The 26,610-nt window shown below is 38.9% G+C and overlaps 1 protein-coding gene across 1 annotated transcript in view; it reads right to left on the reverse strand.

Annotated features, from left to right (window-relative positions):
• Positions 1–12,078: 12,078 nt before the first annotated feature.
• DOP1B (DOP1 leucine zipper like protein B) overlaps positions 12,079–26,610 on the reverse strand; it is a 593,629-nt gene continuing 579,097 nt past the window's right edge. The window contains exon 36 of the mRNA XM_053705165.1: positions 12,079–12,713. Coding sequence (XP_053561140.1) covers positions 12,456–12,713 — 258 coding nt within the window. The 3' untranslated portion in view covers positions 12,079–12,455. The remainder of the gene's footprint in view (positions 12,714–26,610) is intronic.

A 26,610-nucleotide genomic window follows, 5' to 3' on the forward strand; every position in this document is an offset into this window, starting at 1 on the left:
CTACTGGGTGTGCAGGCTTGACCTGTGGCCTGAGCTATCCCAATTTGCGATAGAACTTCTCGCCTGCCCCACTTCAAGTGTCCTGTCAGAAAGGGCCTTCAGTGCAGCAGGAGGTATTGTCACTGAGAAGAGAAGTCGCCTAGGTCAAAAAAGTCTAGATTACCTCACCTTTATTAAGATGAATGAGGGATGGATCCTGAAGGGACTGACAGTGGGCGATACATTTGACTAAAAAAGGCCTGATGAGATGAGCTGCCTTGGGCTAAAAATGGTCCACACGCTGCTGTATTTTATCTCTGAATGCCGGATGACTTGCGTGACTTATCCGCCACCAACTAGGGTTCAATCCGCAATGTTTTAGGGCACTTTCTGCCTGGGAAACAAACATCAATTTTTCTGGCCACTGCTACAGCAGTGGCTGCAACAATACGTAATTTTTCAGGCATGTGTACATGCCTAATTTTTCTGGCCTCTGGTGCTACACTGTGGCTTCAAAAACCAAACCAAAAAAAAGGCACATAACAGGGATTAAACTGATAGGAATAGAACTACTTAACACACCACTCCTATCTGGTGGCACATTAGATTGCACGCGCAGTGCCCCAAATTTTAAGTAGGAGGTCCGACCAAGCATCTTTTTCCATCTCCCGGTTCCTAAAATCGATGCCATATACATGTCCCCTGATAGGGGACGTAACAGGGATTAAACTGATAAGAATAGAACTACTTAACACACCACTCCTATCTGGTGGCACATTAGATTGCACGCGCAGTGCCCTAAATTTGAAGTAGGAGGACCGACCAAGCATCTTTTTCCATCTCCCGGTTCCTAAAATCGATGCCATATACACGTCCCCTAATAGGGGATGTAACAGGGATTAAACTGATAAGAATAGTACTACTTAACACACCTTATAATAAAGCAGAGAGAGTCAACGCAGAGAGAGGAGTCTGAAGAAGAGGAGTCAGAGGAGGAAGGTGGCTTTGAGGAGGTGGAAGACCAAACACAGCAGGCGTCCCAGGGGGCTTGTTGTCACCTTTTGGGGACCCTTGGTGTTGTACGTGGCTGGGTGGAGGAAGAGACCTTCAATGACATCAGTGAGGACAAGGAACGGGACATGGCTAGCTTGGTATCCAACCTTGTGCAAATGGGAAGTTTGTGGTTGTGCAAATGGACTGTTTGCGGTTGTTTGCGGTGTGTTAAACGGGGAGTTTGGTCTGTCACTGTGAAGCGGGCGTAACCCTTACACTACCTGATCGATACAACATCATACCTGATGTTTTAAAGCACGTTATTCCAAACAATTTAGGAATGTTAGGTGATTTATGCCCTTTATGGATTAAAACCAGACTCTGCATCAACTATGTAATTTTCCATGGGAGTTTTGCCATGGATCCCCCTCTGGCATGCCACAGTCCAGGTGTTAGTCCCCTTGAAACAACTTTTCCATCACTATTGTGGCCAGAAAGAGTCCCTGTGGGTTTTAAAATTCGCCTGCCTATTGAAGTCTATGGTGGTTCGCCCGTTCGCGAACATTTGCGGAAATTCGCATTTGCATTCGCCGTTCACCGGCTGGGTGAAGATAAGGTAGGAAGATCTTCAGGGGCTTAGTGTTAGGTTTTTTAAGGGGGATTTGGGTGGGTTAGATTAGGGGTATGTGGGTGGTGGGTTGTAATGTTGGGGGGGTATTGTATGGTTTTTTTTTACAGGCAAAAGAGCTGATTTCTTTGGGGCATGCCCCGCAAAAGGCCCTTTTAAGGGCTGTAAGGTAATAGAGCTGTTAACTTTTTATTTTAGAATAGGGTAGGGCATTTTTTTATTTTGGGGGGCTTTGTTATTTTTTTAGGGGGCTTAGAGTAGGTGTAATTAGTTTAAAATTCTTGTAATCTTTTTTTATTTTTTGTAATTTAGTGTTTGTTTTTTTTGTAATTTAGTTTAGTTGATTTAATTGTAGGTAGTTTAGTAAATTTATTTATTGATAGTGTAGTGTTAGGTTTAATTGTAACTTAGGTTAGGATTTATTTTACAGGTAATTTTGTAATTATTTTAACTAGGTAGCTATTAAATAGTTATTAACTATTTAATAACTATTGTACCTAGTTAAAATAAATACAAAGTTGCCTATAAAATAAATATAAATCCTAAAATAGCTACAATATAAATATTTGTTATATTGTAGCTATATTAGGGTTTATTTTACAGGTAAGTATTTAGTTTTAAATAGGAATAATTTATTTAATAATAGTTAATTTATTTCGTTAGATAAAAATTATATTTAACTTAGGGGGGTGTTAGGGTTAGACTTAGCTTTAGGGGTTAATACATTTATTAGAGTAGCAGCGAGGTCCGGTCGGCAGATTAGGGGTTAATAAGTGTAGGTAGCTAGCGGCGACGTGGGGGGGGCAGATTAGGGGTTAATAAATATTATGTAGGTGTCGGCAATATTAGGGGCAGCAGAATAGGGGTACATAGGAATAACGTAGGTGGCGGCGGTGTGGTCGGCAGGTTAGGGGATAAAAAAAATTATTAGAGTGGAGTCTATCAGAGTTCCTAGGAAGGAAACTCTTGTGAGGGGGGAGAGAGTTTTGATGTTCACCTTCCACCCGTGAGACCTCAGAAAGGCCAATACAATTTCCGTGTGAGACTTGGCTCTTTGGAAAGTCGACACCTGAATTAAGATGTCATCTAGATAAGGCGCCACTGCTATGCCCCGCGGTCTTAGAACCGCCAGGAGGGACCCTAGCACCTTTGTGAAAATTCTGGGAGCAGTGGCCAACCCGAAAGGAAGAGCCACAAACTGGTAATGCTTGTCCAGAAAGGCGAACCTGAGAAACTGGTGATGATCTCTGTGGATAGGAATGTGCAGATACGCATCCTTTAAATCCACGGTGGTCATATATTGACCCTCCTGGATCATTGGTAAGATTGTCCGAATGGTCTCCATCTTGAATGATGGGACTCTGAGGAATTTGTTTAGAATTTTGAGATCCAGGATTGGTCTGAAAGTTCCTTCTTTCCTGGGAACCACAAACAGGTTTGCGTAAAAACCCAGCCCTTGTTCCGCCCTTGGAACTGGGTGGATCACTCCCATTGTATGTAGGTCTTCTACACAGCGTAAGAACGCCTCTTTCTTTGTCTGGTCTGTAGACAGACGAGAAATGTGGAACCTTCCCCTTGGAGGGGAGTCCTTGAATTCTAGAAGATATCCCTGGGATACAACCTCTAAGGCCCAGGGATCAAGTAAATCTCTTGCCCAGGCCTGAGCGAAGAGAGAAAGTCTGCCCCCTACTAGAACCGGCCCCGGATAGGGGGCTACCCCTTCATGCTGTCTTGGAGGCAGTTGCAGGCTTCTTGGCCTGTTTACCCTTGTTCCAGCCCTGGTAAGGTTTCCAGGCTGCCCTGGGTTGGGAAGCATTACCCTCTTGCTTTGCAGCAGGGGAGGGTGAAGCGAGACCGCTCCTGAAATTCTGAAAGGAACAAAAATTATTTTGTTTGTTCTTTAACTTGAAGGACTTGTCCTGAGGGAGAGCATGGCCTTTTCCCCCAGTGATTTCTGAAATAATCTCTTTCAATTCAGGCCCGAAGAGGGTCTTTCCTTTGAAAGGGATGTTGTGAGGGTATATCGGATACGGCTACTAAAGCGTCAGAATGCTCATTATCTGTTCTTAAAACAGAGCTATCACGCTTTGCAGGTAACATGGGCAGTTTAGATAAGAACACTGAGAGGGTATTATTCATAACTGCCGCCAAATCTTGCAAGGTAAAAGAGTTAGACGCACTAGAGGTACTAGGCGTCGTTTTAGCGGGCGTAACTGGTTGTGACACTTGGGGAGAGGTTGACGGGCTAACCTCATTACCTTCTGTCTGAGAATCATCTTGGGCCACATTTTTAAGTGTAACAATATGATCTTTAAAGTGTATAGACATATCAGTACAAGTGGGACACATTCTGAGAGGGGGTTCCACCATGGCTTCTAAACACATTAAACAAGGATTTTCCTTGGTGTCAGACATGTTTAAACAGACTAGTAGTTAAACAAGCAGGCTTGGAAATCACTTTAATCAAGTAAAAACACACTTTGAAAAAAACGTTACTGTGCCTTTAAGAGATAAAAAAGGCACACAATTTTGCAAAACAGTGAAAAATGCAGCAAACGTTTCGAAATTTTTACAGTATGTACCTAAAGCATTAGTAAGATTGCACCACTAGCAATAAAAACGATTAAACCGGATCGACAGTAAGCCAAAAAAAACGGTTAAAAAACTTTCAGCACCTTGCCACAGCTCTGCTGTGGCCCTACCTTCCCTTAGGAACCAGATTTGTAGGGAAAAAGCTTCTTATAGGCCCTCAAACTGCAGCAGGACCCTCCATGTAACAGAAGCGCGAAATTAGGCCCCTCTCACCTCACTCTGGTGCTTGTGAGGCCTAAAGAAACACTCCAAAGTGTTTTAATATTAGCCATGTGGGTAAAAACCCCTGAAAGAAACCAAAAGGAACCTTCAAAGTGTCTCAAAAAACGATATTTTCAATAAAAAACCGTTTGCCTTGAAAATAGTGTCAACCAGCATAAACTAGCCCTGTTATGTAAGCTTGAAATTCCATACTTAGTCTCTGAATACAGCTTACCCTTCCCTCATGGGGATATTATCAGTCTTCTCTAGCATTATCACAGTCTTGTCTAGAAGAAAAAAGACTGAACATACCTTATTGCAGCCTAACCTGCAAACCGTTCCCCCCAACTGAAGTTTTCTTGTACTCCTCAGTCCTGTGTGGGAACAGCAGTGGATTTTAGTTACAACATGCTAAAATCATCTTCCTCCCTGCAGAAATCTTCATCTCCTTTCTGCTAGAGAGTAAATAGTACACACCGGTACCATTTAAAATAACAAAATCTTGCTTGTTGAAATTAAAAACTACAATTTTTCTACCACATTCACTTTACCCTTCCGATTGCTTAGAGCCGGCAAAGAGAATGACTGGGGGGTGGAGCTAGAGGGGGAGCTATATGGACAGCTCTGCTGTGTGCTCTCTTTGCCACTTCCTGTTGGGAAGGAGAATATCCCACAAGTAAAGGATGAATCCGTGGACTCGATACATCTTACAAGAGAAAAAATGTTTCTATTCAAAATGGAAATGCACTTGTACATTCCAGTTTTAAGTTGCAGGTCTCTTTAGACTGGAGTAATTAATAGTTAATATATTATACTGCGATTTAAATTTTTTTTTTTTTTCATGTATGAATCCATACTTTCATCCACTCGCTAAGCTTATATGGTATTGCCTCTCTGTGCACATTGAAAATTGAATACAAACTGAGCACTAAAAATCGGGTTAATTTTTATTAACATTAACATATTTTGTAAACATATTTCCAGAATGTCTACAGTTATTATGAACATTAGTTTATTGGACAGTTGCTGGTCACATGGTTTCTCTCTATCAAACCCTGCAACCATCCTTTGCAGCACATAAACCAGGTATTGATATACATTCAAATTAAAAGCATACTAAATTCTGCTCAGGAAACAAAAAACAAAACATTTTTACAGATTTGAAATACTTAGTCATCTTTTTAAAATAATAATCAAACAAAATTAGTTTGCGCAGTTCCAAAGAAAAAGCTTTTAATTTATTTGCAATTTAAAGGGACAAAAAAAGGTCACTTATTTTCTTTGTTGTATTTAAAATGGAATTTTAAAACATATAGCCCAGATTATGAGTTGAATGCAAAATGTCGCTTACGCGAAAGCGATATTTGCACTCATCTTAGTAATACCAGTGCACGCAAATGTGCGCTGGTATTACGAGTGAGGTGCAGTGCAAACACAACCCAGCATTCTCATTGCACCGAAGCATTGCACTCACAAGACTCCAATAAGAGCCTCATTCTCATGCTGTCAGACACGGCATGAGAACTAACGCAGGGAAGGGGGTAAGTCGAACAGCGATGGCAGCAAATTGTAAATATATATTTGTATGTGACTATATACATATATATGTATGTGTTATTGTGTATATAAGCATTTACATATATATTTACTAGGAACACACAGTTCCCCATAGACCGCAATGTAAAGGCACTTTTCACTGCCTTTTCTTTTCTCACATCCCACAACTGCCAACTTTAAACCCCAATATACTGCCTAGTACAGTAATTGTATTTAAAAAAAAAAAAAAGATGCTATTATCTTTATTTTTTTAATAAAGTATATTACACTTGATTTTGGGGGCATTTGGGGCACATTTATAAAATTAACCAGAGAACTGGTAATGGCTGGTTATTTATTGTGCGCCCCGCAAACGGGCAAAGTTGTGCACGATAAAATAGCGCTCCACTTGTAATTTAGCCCATATTTTATTCTAAAAAATATTTAGTTTTGAGGAATGCCATTATCCACCAATAAAGCAGTAGTAGATTTTGTCAATCATTGTTCTTGGAGTTAGAATTACCAGTTAAGAAATTGTTATAGATATTCATCAATACTCTGTAACCTCTGCAATAATTTCCATAGGTAAAACACCAGATTTAATCTAAATAGTAAAATACGTATTATAAAAGCAAAATAACATAATTTATGTAAGAACTTACCTGATAAATTCATTTCTTTCATATTAGCAAGAGTCCATGAGCTAGTGACGTATGGGATATACATTCCTACCAGGAGGGGCAAAGTTTCCCAAACCTCAAAATGCCTATAAATACACCCCTCACCACACCCACAAATCAGTTTAACGAATAGCCAAGAAGTGGGGTGATAAGAAAAAAGTGTGAAAGAATAAAAAATAAGGAATTGGAATAATTGTGCTTTATAAAAAAAAATCATAACCACCACAAAAAGGGCGGGCCTCATGGACTCTTGCTAATATGAAAGAAATGAATTTATCAGGTAAGTTCTTACATAAATTATGTTTTCTTTCATGTAATTAGCAAGAGTCCATGAGCTAGTGACGTATGGGATAATGAATACCCAAGATGTGGATCTTCCACGCAAGAGTCACTAGAGAGGGAGGGATAAAATAAAGACAGCCAATTCCGCTGAAAAATAATCCACACCCAAAACAAAGTTTAAATCTTATAATGAAAAAAACTGAAATTATAAGCAGAAGAATCAAACTGAAACAGCTGCCTGAAGTACTTTTCTACCAAAAACTGCTTCCGAAGAAGAAAACACATAAAAATGGTAGAATTTAGTAAAAGTATGCAAAGAAGACCAAGTTGCTGCTTTACAAATCTGATCAACCGAAGCTTCATTCTTAAATGCCCAGGAAGTAGAGACTGACCTAGTCGAATGAGCTGTAAAAGAATGCCAAGAAAAATGATGAGAAGAACACCAAGAAATGTAAGTCTTCCAGACTCGATAATATATCTTCCTAGATACAGATTTACGAGCCTGTAACATAGTATTAATTACGGAGTCAGAGAAACCTCTATGACTGAGAATCAAGCGTTCAATCTCCATACCTTCAAATTTAAGGATTTAAGATCCTGATGGAAAAAAGGACCTTGCGATAGAAGGTCTGGTCTTAATGGAAGAGTCCACGGTTGGCAAGTAGCCATCCGGACAAGATCCGCATACCAAAACCTGTGAGGCCATGCTGGAGCCACCAGCAGAACAAACGAACGCTCCTTTAGAATCTTGGAAATCACTCTTGGAAGAAGAACTAGAGGCGGAAAGATATAAGCAGGATGATACTTCCAAGGAAGTGACAATGCATCCACTGCTTCCGCCTGAGGATCCCTGGATCTGGACAGATACCTGGGAAGCTTCTTGTTTAGATGAGAAGCCATCAGATCTATTTCTGGAAGTCCCCACATTAGAACAATCTGAAGAAATACCTCTGGGTGAAGAGACCATTCACCCGGATGTAACGTTTGGCGACTGAGATAATCCGCTTCCCAATTGTCTATACCTGGGATATGAACCGCAGAAATTAGACAGGAGCTGGATTCCGCCCATACAAGTATTCGAGATACTTCTTTCATAGCCAGAGGACTGTGAGTCCCTCCTTGATGATTGACATATGCCACGGTTGTGACATTGTCCGTCTGGAAACAAATGAACGACTCTCTCTTTAGAAGAGGCCACGACTGAAGAGCTCTGAAAATTGCACGGAGTTCCAAAATTTTGCCTCCTGAGATTCCCAAACCCCTTGTGCTGTCAGAGACCCCCAAACAGCTCCCCAACCTGTCAGACTTGCATCTGTTGAGATCACAGTCCAGGTCGGAAGAACAAAAGAAGCCCCCTGGACTAAACGATGGTGGTCTGTCCACCACGTCAGAGAGTGTCGTACAATCGGTTTTAAAGATATTAATTGAGATATCTTTGTATAATCCCTGTACCACTGGTTCAGCATACAGAGCTGAAGAGGTCGCATGTGAAAACGAGCAAAGGGGATCGCGTCCGATGCAGCAGTCATAAGACCTAGAATTTCCATGCATAAGGCTACCGAAGGGAATGATTGAGACTGAAGGTTTCGACAAGCTGAAACCAATTTTAGACGTCTCTTGTCTGTCAGAGACAGAGTCATGGACACTGAATCTATCTGGAAACCTAAAAAGGTTACCCTTGTCTGAGGAATCAACAAACTCTTTGGTAAATTGATCCTCCAACCATGTTCTCGAAGAAACGATACAAGTCGATTCGTATGAGATTCTGCTAAATGTGAAGACTGAGCAAGTACCAAGATATCGTCCAAATAAGGAAATACCACAATACCCTGTTCTCTGATTACAGATAGAAGGGCACTGAGAACCTTTGTAAAAATCCTTGGAGCTGTTGCTAGGCCAAACGGCAGAGCCACAAACTGGTAATGCTTGTCTAGGAAAGAGAATCTCAGAAACTGATAGTGATCTGGATGAATCGGAATATGCAGATATGCATCTTGTAAATCTATTGTGGACATATAATGCCCTTGCTGAACAAAAGGCAGAATAGTCCTTATAGTTACCATTTTGAATGTTGGTATCCTTACATAACGATTCAATATTTTTAAATCCAGAACTGGTCTGAAGGAATTCTCCTTCTTTGGTACAATGAAGAGATTTGAGTAAAACCCCAGCCCCTGTTCCAGAACTGGAACTGGCATAATTACTCCAGCCAACTCTAGATCTGAAACACATTTCAGAAATGCTTGAGCCTTCACTGGATTTATTGGGACACGGGAAAGAAAAAATCTTCTTGCAGGAGGCCTTATCTTGAAGCCTATTCTGTACCCTTGTGAAACAATGTTCTGAATCCAAAGATTGTGAATCGAATTGATCCAAATTTCTTTGAAAAATCGTAATCTGCCCCCTACCAGCTGGGCTGGAATGAGGGCCGCACCTTCATGTGGACTTGGGAGCTGGCTTTGGCTTTCTAAAAGACTTGGATTTATTCCAGACTGGAGATGGTTTCCAAACTGATACCGCTCCTGTAGGGGAAGGATCAGGCTTTTGTTCCTTATTGTGACGAAAGGAACGAAAACGATTAGCAGACCTAAATTTACCTTTAGATTTTTTATCCTGTGGTAAAAAAGTTCCTTTCCCCCCCCAGTAACAGTTGAAAAATAGAATCCAACTGTGAACCAAACAATTTATTACCCTGGAAAGAAAGGGAAAGCAAAGTTGACTTAGAAGACATATCAGCATTCCAAGTTTTAAGCCATAAAGCTCTTCTAGCTAAAATAGCTAAAAACATATACCTGACATCAACCCTAATGATATCAAAGATGGCATCACAAATTAAATTATTAGCATGTTGAAGAAGATTAACAATGCTATGAGTATTATGATCTGTTACTTGTTGTGCTAAAGCTTTCAACCAGAAAGTTGAAGCTGCAGCAACATCCGCCAAAGATATAGCAGGTCTAAGAAGATTACCTGAACATAAGTAAGCTTTTCTTAGAAAGGATTCAATTTTCCTATCTAAAGGATCTTTAAAGGAAGTACTATCTGCTGTAGGAATAGTAGTACGTTTAGCAAGAGTAGAGATAGCCCCATCAACCTTAGGGATTTTGTCCCAAAACTCTAATCTGTCAGATGGCACAGGATATAATTGCTTAAACCGTTTAGAAGGAGTAAATGAATTACCCAAATTATTCCATTCCCTGGAAATTACTTCAGAAATAGCATCAGGGACGGGAAAAACCTCTGGAATAACTACAGGAGGTTTAAAAACCGTATTCAAATGTTTAGATTTAGTATCAAGAGGACCAGATTCCTCTATTTCTAATGCAATTAAGACTTCTTTAAGCAAAGAACGAATAAATTCCATTTTAAATAAATATGAAGATTTATCAGTATCAACCTCTGAAACAGAATCCTCTGAACCAGAAGAATCATTATCAGAATCAGAATGATGATGTTCATTTAAAAATTCATCTGAAAAATGAGAAGTTTTAAAAGACCTTTTAAGTTTACTAGAAGGAGGAATAACAGACATAGCCTTCTTAATAGATTTAGAAACACAATCTCTTATGTTAACAGGAACACCCTGAATATTAGATGTTGATGGAACAGCAACAGGTAATGGAACATTACTAAAGGAAATATTATCTGCATTAACAAGTTTGTCATGACATTCATTACAAACAACAGCCGGAGGAACAGTTACCACAAGTTTACAACAAATACACTTAACTTTGGTAGATCCAGCATCAGGCAGCAATTTTCCAGAAGTATCTTCTGATTCAGGGTCAATCTGAGACATCTTGCAATATGTAATAGAAAAAACAACATATAAAGCAAAATTGATCAAATTCCTTAAAAGACAGTTTCAGGAATGGGAAAAAATGCCAATGAACAAGCTTCTAGCAACCAGAAGCAAATAAACAATGAGACTTAAATAATGTGGAGACAATAATGACGCCCATATTTTTTAGCGCCAAAAAAGACGCCCACATTATTTGGCGCCTAAATGCTTTAAGCGCCAAAAATGACGCCACATCCGGTGACGCCGACATTTTTGGCGCAAAAACGTCAAAAAAATGACGCAACTTCCGGCGACAAGTATGACGCCGGAAATGACAAGAAAATGTTTGCGCCAAAAAAGTCCGCGCCAAGAATGACGCAATAAAAAGAAGCAATTTCAGCCCCCGCGAGCCTAACAGCCCACAGGAAAAAAAGTCAAATTTTAAGGTAAGAAAAATTGATTATTCAAATGCATTATCCCAAATAATGAAACTGACTGTCTGAAATAAGGAATGTTGAACATCCTGAATCAAGGCAAATAAATGTTTAAACACATATATTTAGAACTTTATATAAAAGTGCCCAATCATAGCTTAGAGTGTCACAAAAATAAGACTTACTTACCCCAGGACACTCATCTACATGTAGTAGAAAGCCAAACCAGTACTGAAACGAGAATCAGTAGAGGTAATGATATATATAAGAGTATATCATCGATCTGAAAAGGGAGGTAAGAGATGAATCTCTACGACCGATAACAGAGAACCGATGAAATAGACCCCGTAGAAGGAGACCATTGAATTCAAATAGGCAATACTCTCTTCACATCCCTCTGACATTCACTGCACACTGAGAGGAAAACCGGGCTCCAGCCTGCTGCGAAGCGCATATCAACGAAGAATCTAGCACAAACTTACTTCACCACCTCCATGGGAGGCAAAATTTGTAAAACTGATTTGTGGGTGTGGTGAGGGGTGTATTTATAGGCATTTTGAGGTTTGGGAAACTTTGCCCCTCCTGGTAGGAATGTATATCCCATACGTCACTAGCTCATGGACTCTTGCTAATTACATGAAAGAAAGCTGCATTTGTAAATATGTCACTAAGAATGCCTAAATATAATTACATTTTTTATATTTATTTTTAATACATTTCTAACATGTCATATTAAGGAGTTTGTTTCCTTCTACAAAGCTCACCATTACCAAAATTGTTATTCCTATAGCAGAGTAAAATAAAGCCAGGAAAACCCCCATATTACTAACATTGCTATAATTTAGCAGCCTTTAGCAACCAGAATAACGTTATCATGGATTGCAGGTGTGAACTGAAAATGTATTCCAATCTCTTGTGCAGATAATAAATAAATAAATACATTTATAAATTGGTCAGAATCTCTTTGGAATATGCATATAAGAAATGTTGTATTTTAGAACTCTCAAAACATATTACTGAAAATAACAATTACTGCAAACTTTTAAAGATTTGAAAGAAGAAGAAGAAAAAAGAAGTATATATATATATTTCACTTTCAAGTCAGGACAGTTGAACGGCTGATATAGTGCAGAGCTCCAGGTCTTAGAGTATGTTTTCCTTCATATATGACTTATTATTTTTATTACAATCTTAAAGGTAACATTTTTCTCTATATATTTTCAGTTATTAGTAGTGAACATACATGCCATATTTTAACATTTTTCCCTGCGTTTATTATATATAGAAATAAGATTAAACCAACAAAAAGTTGATGTGGTGCTTGAATTACACATTTTTTGGAGAATAAACTAACTTCCCATATTTTCCAAAAAATCATTTTCAACATTTTCTTCAAGTTCTTTTAAAACCCTTGTACTGTCCTCCACTGGGTATTCCACTGGAGCATCAAAGAGACTTTTAGAGTTTTTCGATGCTTTTCCCTTCGCTTTGAATGCATAACTGAGGGTCCTGAAAAATGGAATGAGCTGTGTGATGCTGTATAAAATACGGAGATTCAGAAGAGGAAACTCCTTCTTGCTTGATGATTCACTTTCTGTGAACTTTTCCTGCAAATTGAAAAAAAAAAAAAATATATAATCAATACATCTATAATTTTCTTTCTGCAAACCACAATCTTTAAAAGCATGAAAGAAGTTGACTTTTTTTTAACTAAGGGGCACAATCGTCCACTAAAATTAGTATAGCTTTATAAATTTTATCATTAAAATCATCCAGGTTAAGGAAATAATTTTGATTCTTGGCTAATGGGGGATTACATAAAATGATAACTATATTGATAAGATTTGGAATTATTCTTTACCAACTGCATATGCAGATATACTGACAATCTAGGTGATAAGCTGACAATCTTGGTATCTTGATACCTTAATACCTTAATATCGATTGCCTAAGTATATATCTGCTAAATAGCAGAAAGGAAAATATATACGATTATTTACACTCTTATACCAGTTAACCCATAATAATACACTATCCAAGTATGCCCGGCAGATAATCAGGATACCTCGGTGTCGGTCTGGAAGTGTTTATGATGCTTACTGGTACTAAAACTGACAAACAATTAATAGCACAAATGCATTTCGGCCTGTAAACAGACCTTTGTCAATGTGATGCTGTCTCAGTTTTGGCAATACTTGAATGCTGGAGCCCTAGCCTCGCTATTTAAACCCTTCAAGTCACACCCATTCAGGAACATCATTGCTCCCTGACCTATCATTGTGCTTTACGTATCTGTGTTGCTTCATTTTCAGTTGGCCAATGGATGATCAGAATGTGGTGGGTGTGTCGTTAACTCCCCCTGTCTTTAGTACTGTCATAGCTCTAACACTTATTATATGTCATCGGCCGATATGTGAAGCGTCTTCGATTTTATGTAAGGCTAATGAATAGTCTATTATGTGCGATTGCGGTATTATGAATATATTAAATGCTGTTTTAGGGAGTATGTGTTGATAGTTCTTTTTAGTATTCTTCTATGTTACTGAGCGTTAGAAAAAGAAGGGCTCAATAAATAGTGAGCATAGACAAGATTTCAACGCCAAATAAAGTGGTGATATTACACATATTCTCCTCTATTCAGTGCACAATTTCTATCATATAAAGATGATAATTTTATACAATACTGATAATCATCTAATATCATTTACAAGTTATACTTCATAATTTTTTACCGCAATGATGGAGTTTTAATTTATAGTAGGCTATAAAGGTTCCATATGATTGGGTTTATTTATCTATTCCCTTCACCTTGTATATATACACATAGATATTCTCAGTCTATGAAACACAGCTCTATTACTGTTGCTGCATTTTATGACGGATAAGTCATAGATAAATCCAATAGTTATTGCATTCATTCATGCCATTCAGGAAAACCGTATTTAATAAAAAATATCCATTTGCTTTCTTTTTGTAACAAGGTATTTTCTACATTACCTCCCCTAATGCCACATTTAGTTTGTTCTAACCCCCAGCACCTTAGTGCATTCACATTTCCAATTTGCTTTTCTAGAAAATGTTTTGCTACTGAGGTTATTTTCTTAGATTTAGCTAAATCATTTTTGGCATTTCTGATATTGGACATGTGTTCTGTGATCCTTGTACCCCAACATCTAGTGGTAATACCCACATAAAATAAATTATAATTGCATCTTATACAATAAATCACATTTTTGTTTTTGCAATTTATGTATTAATTAATCTTTTGTAATTTCCCAAATCTATCTGTCATTGATGTCTTTTTAACCATGTGCCGGCATATATGGCACCCTCCACATGGTAATGACCCCTCATATAGGGGTTTCCTTTTAGCATTTCTATCATAATGACAAGATACTAACTAACATAGAAGAATACTAAAAAGAACTATCAACACATACTCCCTAAAACAGCATTTAATATATTCATAATACCGCAATCGCACATAATAGGACTATTCGTTAGCCTTACACAAAATCGAAGACGCTTCACATATCAGCCGGTGACATATAATAAGTGTTAGAACAATGACAGTACTAAAGACAGAGGGGGAGTTAACGACACACCCACCACATTCTGAGCATCCATTGGCCAACTGAAAATGAAGCAACACAGATATGTAAAGCACAATGATAGGTCAGGGAGCAATGATAGCGAGGCTAGGGCTCCAGCATTCAGGTATTGCCAAAACTGAGACAGCATCACATTGACAAAGGTCCGTTTATGGGCCAAAATGCATTTGTGCTATTAATTCAGTTAATAAGTCAGTTTTAGTACCAGTAAGCATCATAAACACTTCCAGACCGACGCCGAGGTATCCTGATTATCGGCCGGGCATACTTGGATAGTGTATTATTATGGGCTAACTGGTGTAAGAGTGTAAATAATCGTATATATTTTCCTTTCTGCTATTTAGCAGATATATACTTAGGCAATCGATATTAACCCCTTAATGACCACAATGTACCCTGTATGTCACTGGTCGTTAAGGGTTTTTTCAGGACATAAAAGCACAAGTCTAGCAAGAACATGCAATTAATGCCCTCCCTCCAGAAGGTTTTGTGGAATAGAGCAGTCTCAACGCTGGTGGCAAGACCGCACTATAAAACAATCAAGTCCCAAAAAAAGGCCAGCGACATACAGGGTACGTCGCTGGTCCTTAAGGGGTTAAGGTACCAAGGTATCAAGATACCAAGATTGTCAACTAGATTGCCAGTATATCTGCATATGCAGTTGGTAGAGAATAATTCCAAATCGTATCAATATAGTTATCATGTTATGTAATCCCCCATTAGCCAAGAATCAAAATTATTTCCTTAACCTGGATGATTTTAATGATAAAATTAATAAAATTATACTAATTTTAGTGGACGATTGTGCCCCTTAAACCGCTATTCCTATTTATACAGTATTTGATATATTACTATTAGAGGTAGGGATCACCTACTTTAGATTCCTTATATAGGGATCTCTATTAGTTTAAATCCACTCTCACTGCCAGTCAAAAAATTGTTCTATCTTTATCATTGAATGTACTAGTAGTAACATTTTCCCTCTGGGCTAGTAGCTGTTAACCTCTGACTAGTAAAAAAAATATTTACACCCCTGCATTTCTGTCAGATAATGCACCACTTCACTCAGAAAATGATTGCAATTAAAAAAGTTTAGGCATTCTCATGTTTATTTCTTTTGCTTGACTCAGATCTTTCTTTCACTCCTTACATTCAGTCCTTGGCTAAATCCTGTCACTTTCACCTTAAAAACATCTCTAAAGTTAGACATTTCCTTACTCAAGACACAAATAAGATTTTAATACACTCTATCATCCTTTCCCGCCTTGATTACTGCAACTCTGTCCTCTCTGGTCTCTCCAGCTGCCGCCTAGCTCCTTTACAATCCATTATGAATGCCTCTGCCAGGCTTATCTTCCTTACACGTCGCTCTTCATCTGCTGCACCTCTCTGCCAATCCCTTCACTGGCTTCCTCTTGCCTCCAGGATTAAACACAAATGTCTCACTCTTACATACAAAGCCCTCAACTGCACTGCTCCCCCCTATATCTCAGACCTTGTCTCCAGATACTTTCCCTCCCTTCCCCTTCGTTCTGCTCATGACCTCCTACTCTCCTCATCTCTTGTTACTTCCTCACATTCCCATTTACAGGACTTCTCCAAACTGGCTCCCATCTTGTGGAACTCTCTGGCTCACTCCACAAGACTCTCCCCTAGTTCAAGCACTCCCCAAAGACTCTACTGTTCAGGGATGCATATAACCTACACTAACTTTTTTTTATACCAGCTCCTCTCCTTCATTGCTATAACCTTGAACCCCCTTAGCATTTAAGCCTAAGAGCACAGCTGTTTGTAGATCACCTTCTTTAGAGCTGACTACAACAGTGCGACTCTTGGCAGGTCCCTCTACCCGTCTGATCCCTATAAATGTTTCCTTGTATTCTGCCTATATTTATAGCGCTGGGGAATCTGTTGGCACTCTACAAATAACCGATGATAATAATAATTGGTATGACACAAAAAAAGTGGAGAAAAGAAGCCAAATCTGACACATGTATGAGGTATTTGACAGGAAAGGGCTGTAATGTGTGTGTGTGTATATATATATATATATATATATATATATATATATAGATAGATAGATAGATAGATAGATAGATAGATAGATAGATAGATAGTGGATATAAAAAGTCTACACACCCCTGTTAAATTGTCAGGTTTCTGTGATGTAAATAAATGAGACAAAGATAAATCATTTTAGAACCTTTTCCACTTATAATGTGACCTATAAACTGTACAACACAATTGAAAAACAAACTAAAATATTTTAGGAGTAGGTAAGTAAACAAAAACTGAAGATGTAGCTGTGTTCAGAATTAAGCAATCACATTCAAAATCATGTTAAATAGGAGTCAGTACACACCTGCAATCATTTAAAGTGCCTCTGATTAACCCCAAATAAAGTTCAGCTGTTCTAGTAGGTCTTTCCTGACATTTTCTTAGTTGAATCCTACAGCAAAAGCCATGGTCCACAGAGATCTCCCAAAGCAACAGAGGGATCTCATTGTTAAAGGGACAGTCTACACCAGAATTTTTATTGTTTTAAAACATAGATAATCCCTTTATTACCCATTTCCCAGTTTTAAATCACCAACACAGTTATAATAATATACTTTTAACCTCTGTGATTATCTTGTATCTAAGCCTCTGCAAACTGTCCCTTTTTTCAGTTCTTTTGACAAACTTGCAGTCTAGCCAATCAGTGCCTGCTCCCAGATAACTTCACGTGCACGAACACAGTGTTATCTATATGAAATACGTGAACTAACACCCTCTTGTGGTGAAAAACTGTTAAAATGCAATCTGTAAGAGGTGGGCTTCAAGGTCTAAGAAATTAGCATATGAACCTCCTAGGTTAAGCTTTCAACTAAGAATACCAAGAACACAAAGCAAAATTGGTGATAAAAGTATATTGGAAATTTTTTTTAAATTACATGCTCTATCTGAATCATGAAAGTTTATTTTGGCCTAGACTGTCCCTTTAAAAGGCATCTGTCAGGAGAAGGGTACAAAATAATTTTCAAGGCATTAGATATACCATGGAACACAGTGAAGACAGTCATCATCAAGTGGAGAAAATATGGCGCGACAGTGACATTACCAAGAACTGAACGTCCCTCCAAAATTGATGAAAAGATAAAATAAAACTGGTCTGGGAGGCTGCCAAGAGGTCTACAGCAATATTAAAGGAGCTGCAGGAATATCTGGCAAGTACTGGCTGTGTGGTACATGTGACAACAATTTCCCGTACTCTTCATATGTCTGGGCTATGGGGTAGAGTGGCAAGACGGAAGCCTTTTCTTACCTAGAAAAACATCTAAGCCCGGCTAAATTTTGCAAAAACACATCTGAAGTCTCCCAAAAGCATGTGTGAAAAGGTGTTATGATCTGATGAAACCAAGGTTGAACTTTTTGGCCATATTTCCAAAAGATATGTTTGGCGCAAAAACCACACTGCACATCACCAAAAGAACACCATACCCACAGTGAAGCATTGTGGTGGCAGCATCATGCTTTGAGGCTGTTTTTCTTCAGCTGGAACTGGGGCCTTAGTCAAGGTAGAGGGAATTATGAACAGTTCCAAATACCAGTCAATATTGGCACAAAACCTTCAGGCTTCTGCTAGAAAGCTGAACATGAAGAGGAACTTCATCTTATGACAATGACCCAAAGCATACATCCAAATCAACAAAGGAATGGCTTCACCAGAAGATTAAAGTTTTGGAATGGCGCAGCTAGAGTCCAGACCTGAATCCGATTGTAAATCTGTGGGGTGATCTGAAGAGGGCTGTGCACAGGAGATGCCCTCGCAATCCTACAGATTTGGAATTTTTTCGCAAAGAAGAGTGGGCAAATTTTGCCAAGTCAAGATGTGCCATGCTGATAGACTCAAACCCAAAAAGACAGTGCTGTAAAAAAATCAAAAGATGCGGGGAGCGGAGCCTGCTCTCAAAGCGGCAAGACAGGTCTCTGTGAAGCTCCGTGAGACTGAGAATCCTTTGGCAAATTATCTACATTAAACCTACAAAATACTACACTATTTGGATATATCTGATCCTATATACTACTTACGTTTACATATACTCTAAGAGCTGATATTCTGACTTTGTTTTAGCCTATGTTCTCTGGGACAGCTGCGTGGTAGTCTTCTGGCAGGCCGGGAAGCCATTTTACTCTGGGTCTCGTGGAGATTATAGAACGCAGGACCGGGGCTGCCGCATAAACCCCCCCCCACTGCCGGGGTTATAGTGTCCTATTTCAGGACTCTTATCGACAGACAAGAACTTTGAAAGAAAATAATGGAGAGCACGCAATTAATTGCTACGCTGAGCTCGATCTTAGAAGCACACAGGCTTCACCTCTGTAAAGTTATAGAGAGGGCTTTTCGTTCGGACCATAGCATCTGCAAAGAACCTGAGGAGCAGCCACAGGAACCAAATCCTCCTGGTCCCTGCTAGGAGTCCTGCATGACAGAAGACAAGAGCGCAGAAGTCTGCAAAATTCTGAAACAAGCAGGAGCACAAGTCGCTACTAAAGGGTATATAACAAGTGCCTTGGAAGACGAGACTACGCAGCGACGAGAACTGCATGACCAGGGCCCTGCTTCTACTTACCCTCTAAGGCAGCACAGGGACGCAGATCGCGGCTCACACTTGACAGCGGAAAGACATGCAGGAGGGAGCTTACGGAGCACAGTGGATGGCCGGAATGGGAAGATACCATGCCCAATATCAAAGGACGCTTCCCTGGTAACACAGTCTCCATCTGGGTATGCAGGCCGGGGTTGCCGCACTCAGAGTCTCACTGGAACTGGTAAATCTTCTATGTATAGCCCGCGCAGCATAACTGGAAACTGGTCTCTAGTACTTGGCCCCCCTTTACCTGGGTTACTACATATGACGTTCCCCGGGATGAGTCACCAGGAGAGATTAGACTGGTCGCCGGTTAGAATGGGGATAGGTTGAGGCATCCATCTCTAACAGTGTAAGAGGCAAGACCCTCTATTAATCCTCGCCCCCATCTCTGCTACATACTGTTTGTCACTCTTTCTGGGGCCAACAGGCTTATTCATGATGGCTGTTTAGCCTCTTATTTGTGGACACTTAAACTTTTCACAGGATTTAGCAGCTCAAGCACCCAGGCTAAAAATATTTCATAGGTGATATGAATCTTGGTGCAATGGTATTTTTAACCATATGCTTATACCCACCATGCATGTATCTATGTTATTGGCACTTCCCTGTTCTATAGCAGTTTGTTAAGTTTCTTTGTATATAAACTGTTTTTGGTGTGCCTGCAGAGTCAGTAGGTTTGTCTGTACATGAATGTATACACCAGAATTTCCTAAACTAAAAAAAGAGTGGGACAGAAACTCTCAAAATAATATGCAGCAAGGTGCCTTAGCTTCTTTGCTAGGCTCTCAAAGCTTACTTTGAGGGAATTATATTAGGGCATAAGTATTTAACACAGGCTATTATTGCCCTTATTCAGCTATGCAGACGTCCTTACATCGATGCTACCATTAAATCATCCAGCCATACTTATCCCTTCTTTTTTATTATTGTGCCCAGTCTAAGTGGTATGACTTAGTCCATGTATGAGTTTAATATGCTAACACATTTGTTCATATACTGCTAAGGTTATGTTTAGTAGAGCACCCTAAGTTCCTGTATTAGTAGTAAGTTAGTCCACCAAGCTCCTGCGCTATTCTTGCAGTGTACCCAGCATGGACTCTAGGATAATGACAGCCTGACTTATAACTTGACTCTAAATTCTCCCAGGAGGCTTTTATTAACTTGACTATGGGGAGCTTAACTTCTCTCCCTAAAATATTACACACTGTTACCTACTGTTGGGTTAGCATGCCTTATTATACTTTCCCATCCCCGTCCCTCTGAATAGACTTACTAGTTTATATATTTATATTTACTGCACCCTGGAATAAAAGAGAACCACCTTTCCAATGAGCTATAGTGCTTCAAAGACATCTATACTACCCAGACTAATAGCAAGCTGTCCTTTTACATACTATATTTAGCTCCTATGATATGAGGGTTGCCCTCCATATGCTATTGTAATCACTTTATCACTACATAAGGTTTGTTTGTTAGATCCCTATAGTTAGTTGCTCTACGTGCTCAGCTCGTGGTACATAATGTTGATTAATTTTCATTTTGCACTATATTTTGGGTCCAAGAGTGGCCCAGTTTATTAATTTATTTCTTCCCCTAAGTCCCCCAGTATGTCATAAACTTACTCCAGGGGTCCAAGAGAGGCCTCTATATATCTTAGGGGGATATTATTCCATATGTCTCATTACATTATAAGGGGAAACGCCTTAATAGAAAATATGAGGTTCACTTTTTTTACTTGTTTTCTTAGGCATCATTTGTATAACTGATTTGACATATTATCTGGGCTCCACATTTATGTCAGTACTTTTTGTTACTTTATGTGTTTGGAATTATGTGATATTAAATTGCCTGTTACATATGTTTTATATGCCAAACAAAGTTTCACAGTCACTAATGTTGGTGGCAAAACTTATTTAAAAAAAAAATCAAAAATCAAAAGATGCTTCAACAAAGTCTTAGTTTACGGGTGTGCACACTTATGCAACCATATTATTTTATTTTTTTATTTTTACTTCTCTCCACCTAAAAGATTTGTTTTTTTTTTCAATTGAGTTGTACAGTTTATAGGTTATATTAAAGGTGAAAAAAGTTCTGAAATGATTTATCTTTGTCTCATTTTTTTTAAATCACAGAAACCTTTGGAGCCATTTCCACTCAAATATCTTAAAATATGAAAAATCATTTTTATTCAATTTTAATATTTTATTATGTGTTTTTACTATGTATTTAGTGTAAATATTTTACATTCCAATGTTCTTCACATAGTAGAATATGTTCTTTGTATTTTTATATATATATTTTACTTTCAACTTGTAATACCAACATGTATTATAACTTACATCAAGGTTGTGTGTGAGATAATTAGATAGAACCTTTTGAAAAGAGAACAATACTTTAAAATCTTATTAAAGATAGTAGTCATTTTGTTGCATGGAGAAAATAAGACAAGGAATATAAGATCTCCAAGTTTGATTACATTGAACAATAAGAGAAAAAGTATCTGGCTTCAACTTTAAGGACACTACAAGTGTAAAACGTATGAAACAATAATGGGTGCATATTTCAATCAGCAGTAACACAAAAGGTTTATAAATATCTTGAGTTCTACCTACTGCACAATGTTTAAAACAGTACGTGGGATGAACATCACATGAAGCCAAAATATGCATTTGCATAACATTGAAGTAGGATATACTGGTACAGGTGTAGCAAAGCATTCAGATTTTTGTTTTGTTAAACAAATGCACTTCTCTATTACCGATACCAATCCAAGAGATGATGCCAGATGGGGTTAACAGTTCCCCCCACTACTAATGCACTGGAGAAGAACCTGGAAGACATGTTTAAGAGGCCTGTCGTGTTACCACCTACTCCACATGCTAATTCCTGAACAATTTTTGCAGTGTGGCAGGGTGCATTATCCTGCTGAAATAAGCCACTGACATCAGGGACCACCATTGCCATGAAGGGTTGTAACAATCTCTTGGTAGGTGTTACGTGTCAAAGTAACATGCACATGAATGCCAAGACCAAATGTTTCCCAGCAGAACATTGCCCAGAGCATAACACTGCCTCCGCAGACCTGTCTTCTTCCCATAGTGCATCCTGCTGCCCAGGTCAACCCAGGTCCACCTGATCTAAGAGAAAACGTGATTCATCAGACCAGGCAACCTTCTTCCAGTGCTCCATGCTCCAGTTCTGACACTCCCGTCCCAATTGAAGGTGCTTTTGCCAGTGGATAGGGGTTATCATGGGCACTCTGATCGGTCTGCGGCTACGCAGCCCCATGAACAGCAAACTGTGATGCACAGTGTGTTCTGACACTTTTCTATCATGGCCAACATTATTTTTTTCAGCAATTTCAGCTACAGTAGCTATTCTGTATGATCGGACCAGATGGAATAGCCTTCGCTAACCACGTGCATCAGTGAGAGCCTTAGGCGCCCATGACCCTGATGCCGGATCACCGGTTGCCCTTCCTTGCACCACTTTGGTAGGTCCTAACCACTGCATACTGGGAAAACCCCTCAAGACTTGCCGTTTTGGAGATGTTTTGACTCAGTCATCTAGCCATCACTATTTGTCAAAGTCACTCAGATCTTTTCGCTTGACCATTTTTTCCTGCTTCTAACTGACTGTTCACTTGCTGCCTAATATATCCTAGTCCTTAACAGGTGCTATATATATATATATATATATATATATATATATATATATATATATATATATATATGTAACCGAAGACTGAAGGATTTGCACTCTCACCTTCCAAAACAATGTGCCAGGAGCAAAGGAGATACTCTCTGTACTTGCATTAAGTAAATTATTTATTCAATACGTGTGAATCTTTTGTGTGTATGTATATATATATATATATATATATATATATATATACACATATTCTAGTGTACAATTCTCCAAATATACATTTGACTGCTGCTGTTTTGTTATTCTATCATAATCCTAACAAAGGATTGATGAAAATTGAATAATGCCCAAAATAAATATCTTAGAGATCCTAATGAAAGTAATTGGAATATATTCCGACAAATAAATTATGTTTTCTTTCATGTAATTGGCAAGAGTCCATGAGCTAGTGACGTATGGGATAGAAATACCAAAAAGATGTGTAACTCCACACAAGAGTCACTAAAGAGGGAGGGATACAATAATAACAGCCATTTTCCGCTGAGAAAATTAAATCCACAACCAAAAAAAATAAGTTTTTCTCATAAATGAAAGAAAAAAACTTAAACATAAGCAGAGGAATCAAACTGAAACAGCTGCCTGAAGAACTTTTCTACCAAAAACTGCTTCCGAAGAATCAAATACATCAAAACGGTAGAATTTAGTGTAAATGTATGCAAAGACGACCAAGTTGCTGCTTTGCAAATCTGATCAACTGAAGCTTCATTCTTAAAAGCCCACAATGTGGAGACTGATTTAGTAGAATGAGCTGTAATTCTCTGAGGCGGGGCCTGACCCAACTCCAAATAAGCCTGATGAATCAAAAGCTTTAACCAAGATGCCAAGGAAATGGCAGAAGCCTTCTGACCTTTCCTAGAACCAGAAAAGATAACAAATAGACTAGAAGTCTTCCTGAAATCTTTAGTAGCTTCAACATAATATTTCAAAGCTCTTACCACATCCAAAGAATGCAAGGATTTATCCAAAGAATTCTTAGGATTAGGACACAAAGAAGGGACAACAATTTCTCTATTAATTGTTAGAATTCACAACCTTAGATAAGAATTTAAATGAATTCCGCAAAACTGCCTTATCCTGATGGAAAATCAGAAAAGGAGATACACAAGAAAGAGCAGATAATTCAGAAACTCTTCTAACAGAAGAGATGGCCAAAAGGAACAATAATTTCCAAGAAAGTAGTTTAATGTCCAAAGAATGCATAGGTCCAAAGAATGCATAGGCTCAAAAGGAGGAGCCTGTAAGGCCTTCAAAACCAAATTAAGACTCCAAGGAGGAGAGATTGAATTAATGACAGGCTTGATACGGACCAAAGCAGGAACAAAAGAGTGAATGTCAGGAAGCTTAGCAATCTTTCTGTGAAATAAAACAGAAAGAGCAGAGACTTGTCCCTTTAAGGAACTTGCAGACAAACCTTTATCCAAACCATCCTGAAGAAACTGTAAAATTCTAGGAATTCTAAAAGAATGCCAGGAGAACTTATGAGAAGAACACCATGAAATAATAAATCTTCCTAGAAACAGATTTACGAGCTTGTAACATAGTATTAATCACTGAGTCAGAGAAACCTCTATGACTAAGCACTAGGCGTTCAATTTCCATACCTTCAAATTTAATGATTTGAGATCCTGATGGAAAAACAGACCTTGAGACAGAAGGTCTAGCCTTAATGGAAGTGGCCAAGGTTGGCAGCTGGACATCCGAACAAGATCCGCATACCAAAACCTGTGAGGCCATGCTGGAGCTACCAGCAACACAAACGATTGTTCCATGATAATTTTGGAAATCACTTTTGGAAGAACTAGAGGCGGGAAGATATAAGCAGGTTGGTAACACCAAGGAACTGCTAACTCATCCACTGCTTCTGCCTGAGGATTCCTGGACCTGGACAGGTACCTGGGAAGTTTCTTGTTTAGATGGGAAGCCATCAGATCTATTTCTGGAAGACCCCACATCTGGACAATCTGAGAAAACACATCTGGATGGAGCGACCACTCCCCAGAATGTAAAGTCTGATGGCTGAGATAATCCGCTTCCCAATTGTCTATACCTGGGATATGAACCGCAGAAATTAGACAGGAGCTGGATTCCGCCCAAGCAAGTATCCAAGACACTTCTTTCATGGCTTGGGGACTGTGAGTCCCATCCTGATGATTGACATATGCCACAGTTGTGATATTGTCTGTCTGAAAACAAATGAACAATTCTCTCTTCAACAGAGGCCACACCCGAAGAGCCTTGAAGATAGCACAGAGTTCTAAAATATTGATTGGTAACCTCGCCTCTTGAGGAATCCAAAAACCTTGTGCTGTCAAAGATCCCCAGACAGTTCCCCAACCTGAAAGACTTGCATCTGTTGTGATCACAGTCCAGGTTGGATGAACAAAAGAGGCCCCTTGAACTATACGATGGTGATCTAACCACCAAGTCAGAGAGAGTCAAACATTGAGATTTAAGGATATTAATTGTGATATCTTTGTATAATCCCTGCACCATTGGTTCAGCATACAAAGCTGGAGAGGTCTCATATGAAAACGAGCAAAGGGGATCACGTCCGATGCTGCAGTCATGAGACCTAAAACGTCTATGCACATAATCACTGAAGGGAATGACTGAGACTGAAGGTTCCGACAAGTTGAAACAAATTTTAATCATCTCTTGTCTGTTAGAGACAGAGTCATGGACACGGAATTTATCTGGAAACCTAAAAAGGTGACCCTCGCCTGAGGAATCAAATAACTTTTTGGTAAATTGATCCTCCAACCATGTCTTTGAAGAAACAACACTAGTTGATTTGTGTGAGATTCTGTAGAATGTAAAGACTGAGCTAGTACCAAGATATTGTCCAAATAAGGAAATACTGCAATACCCGTTCTCTGATTACAGAGAGTAGGGCACCGAAAACCTTCGAAAAGATTCTTGGATCTGTTGCTATGCCAAACGGAAAAGTGACAAATTGGTAATGCTTGTCTAGAAAAGAGAATCTCAGAAACTGATAATGGTCTGGATGAATCGGAATATGAAGATAAGCATCATGTACGTCTATTGTGGACATATAATGCCCTTGCTGAACAAAAGGCAGAATAGTCCTTATAGTCACGATATTGAAAGTTGGCCCACTTAAATAACGATTCAAAATTTTCAGATACAGAACTGGCCTGAAAGAATTTTCCTTCATTGGGACAATGAATAGATTTGAATAAAACCCCAGACCCTGTTCCTGAAACAGAACTGGTATGATTACCCCTGAAAGCTCCAGGTCTGAAACACACTTCAGAAAAGCTTGAGCCTTTACTGTTATGCGTGAGAGAAAAAACCTTCTCACAGGAGGTCTTACTCTGAATCCTATTCGGTACCCTTGAGAGACAATACTCTGAATCCAATGATTTTGGACAGAATCTGCCCAAATGTCTTGAAATAATCTTAATCTGCCCCCTACCATCTGAGCTAGAATGAGGGCCGCACCTTCATGCAGACTTGGGGGCTGGCTTTGGTTTCTTAAACGGTTTGGATTTATTCCAACTTGAAGAAGGTTTCCAATTGGAACCAGATTC

Source organism: Bombina bombina, chromosome 3, assembly GCF_027579735.1.
Source record: "Bombina bombina isolate aBomBom1 chromosome 3, aBomBom1.pri, whole genome shotgun sequence".
NCBI lineage: Eukaryota > Metazoa > Chordata > Amphibia > Anura > Bombinatoridae > Bombina > Bombina bombina.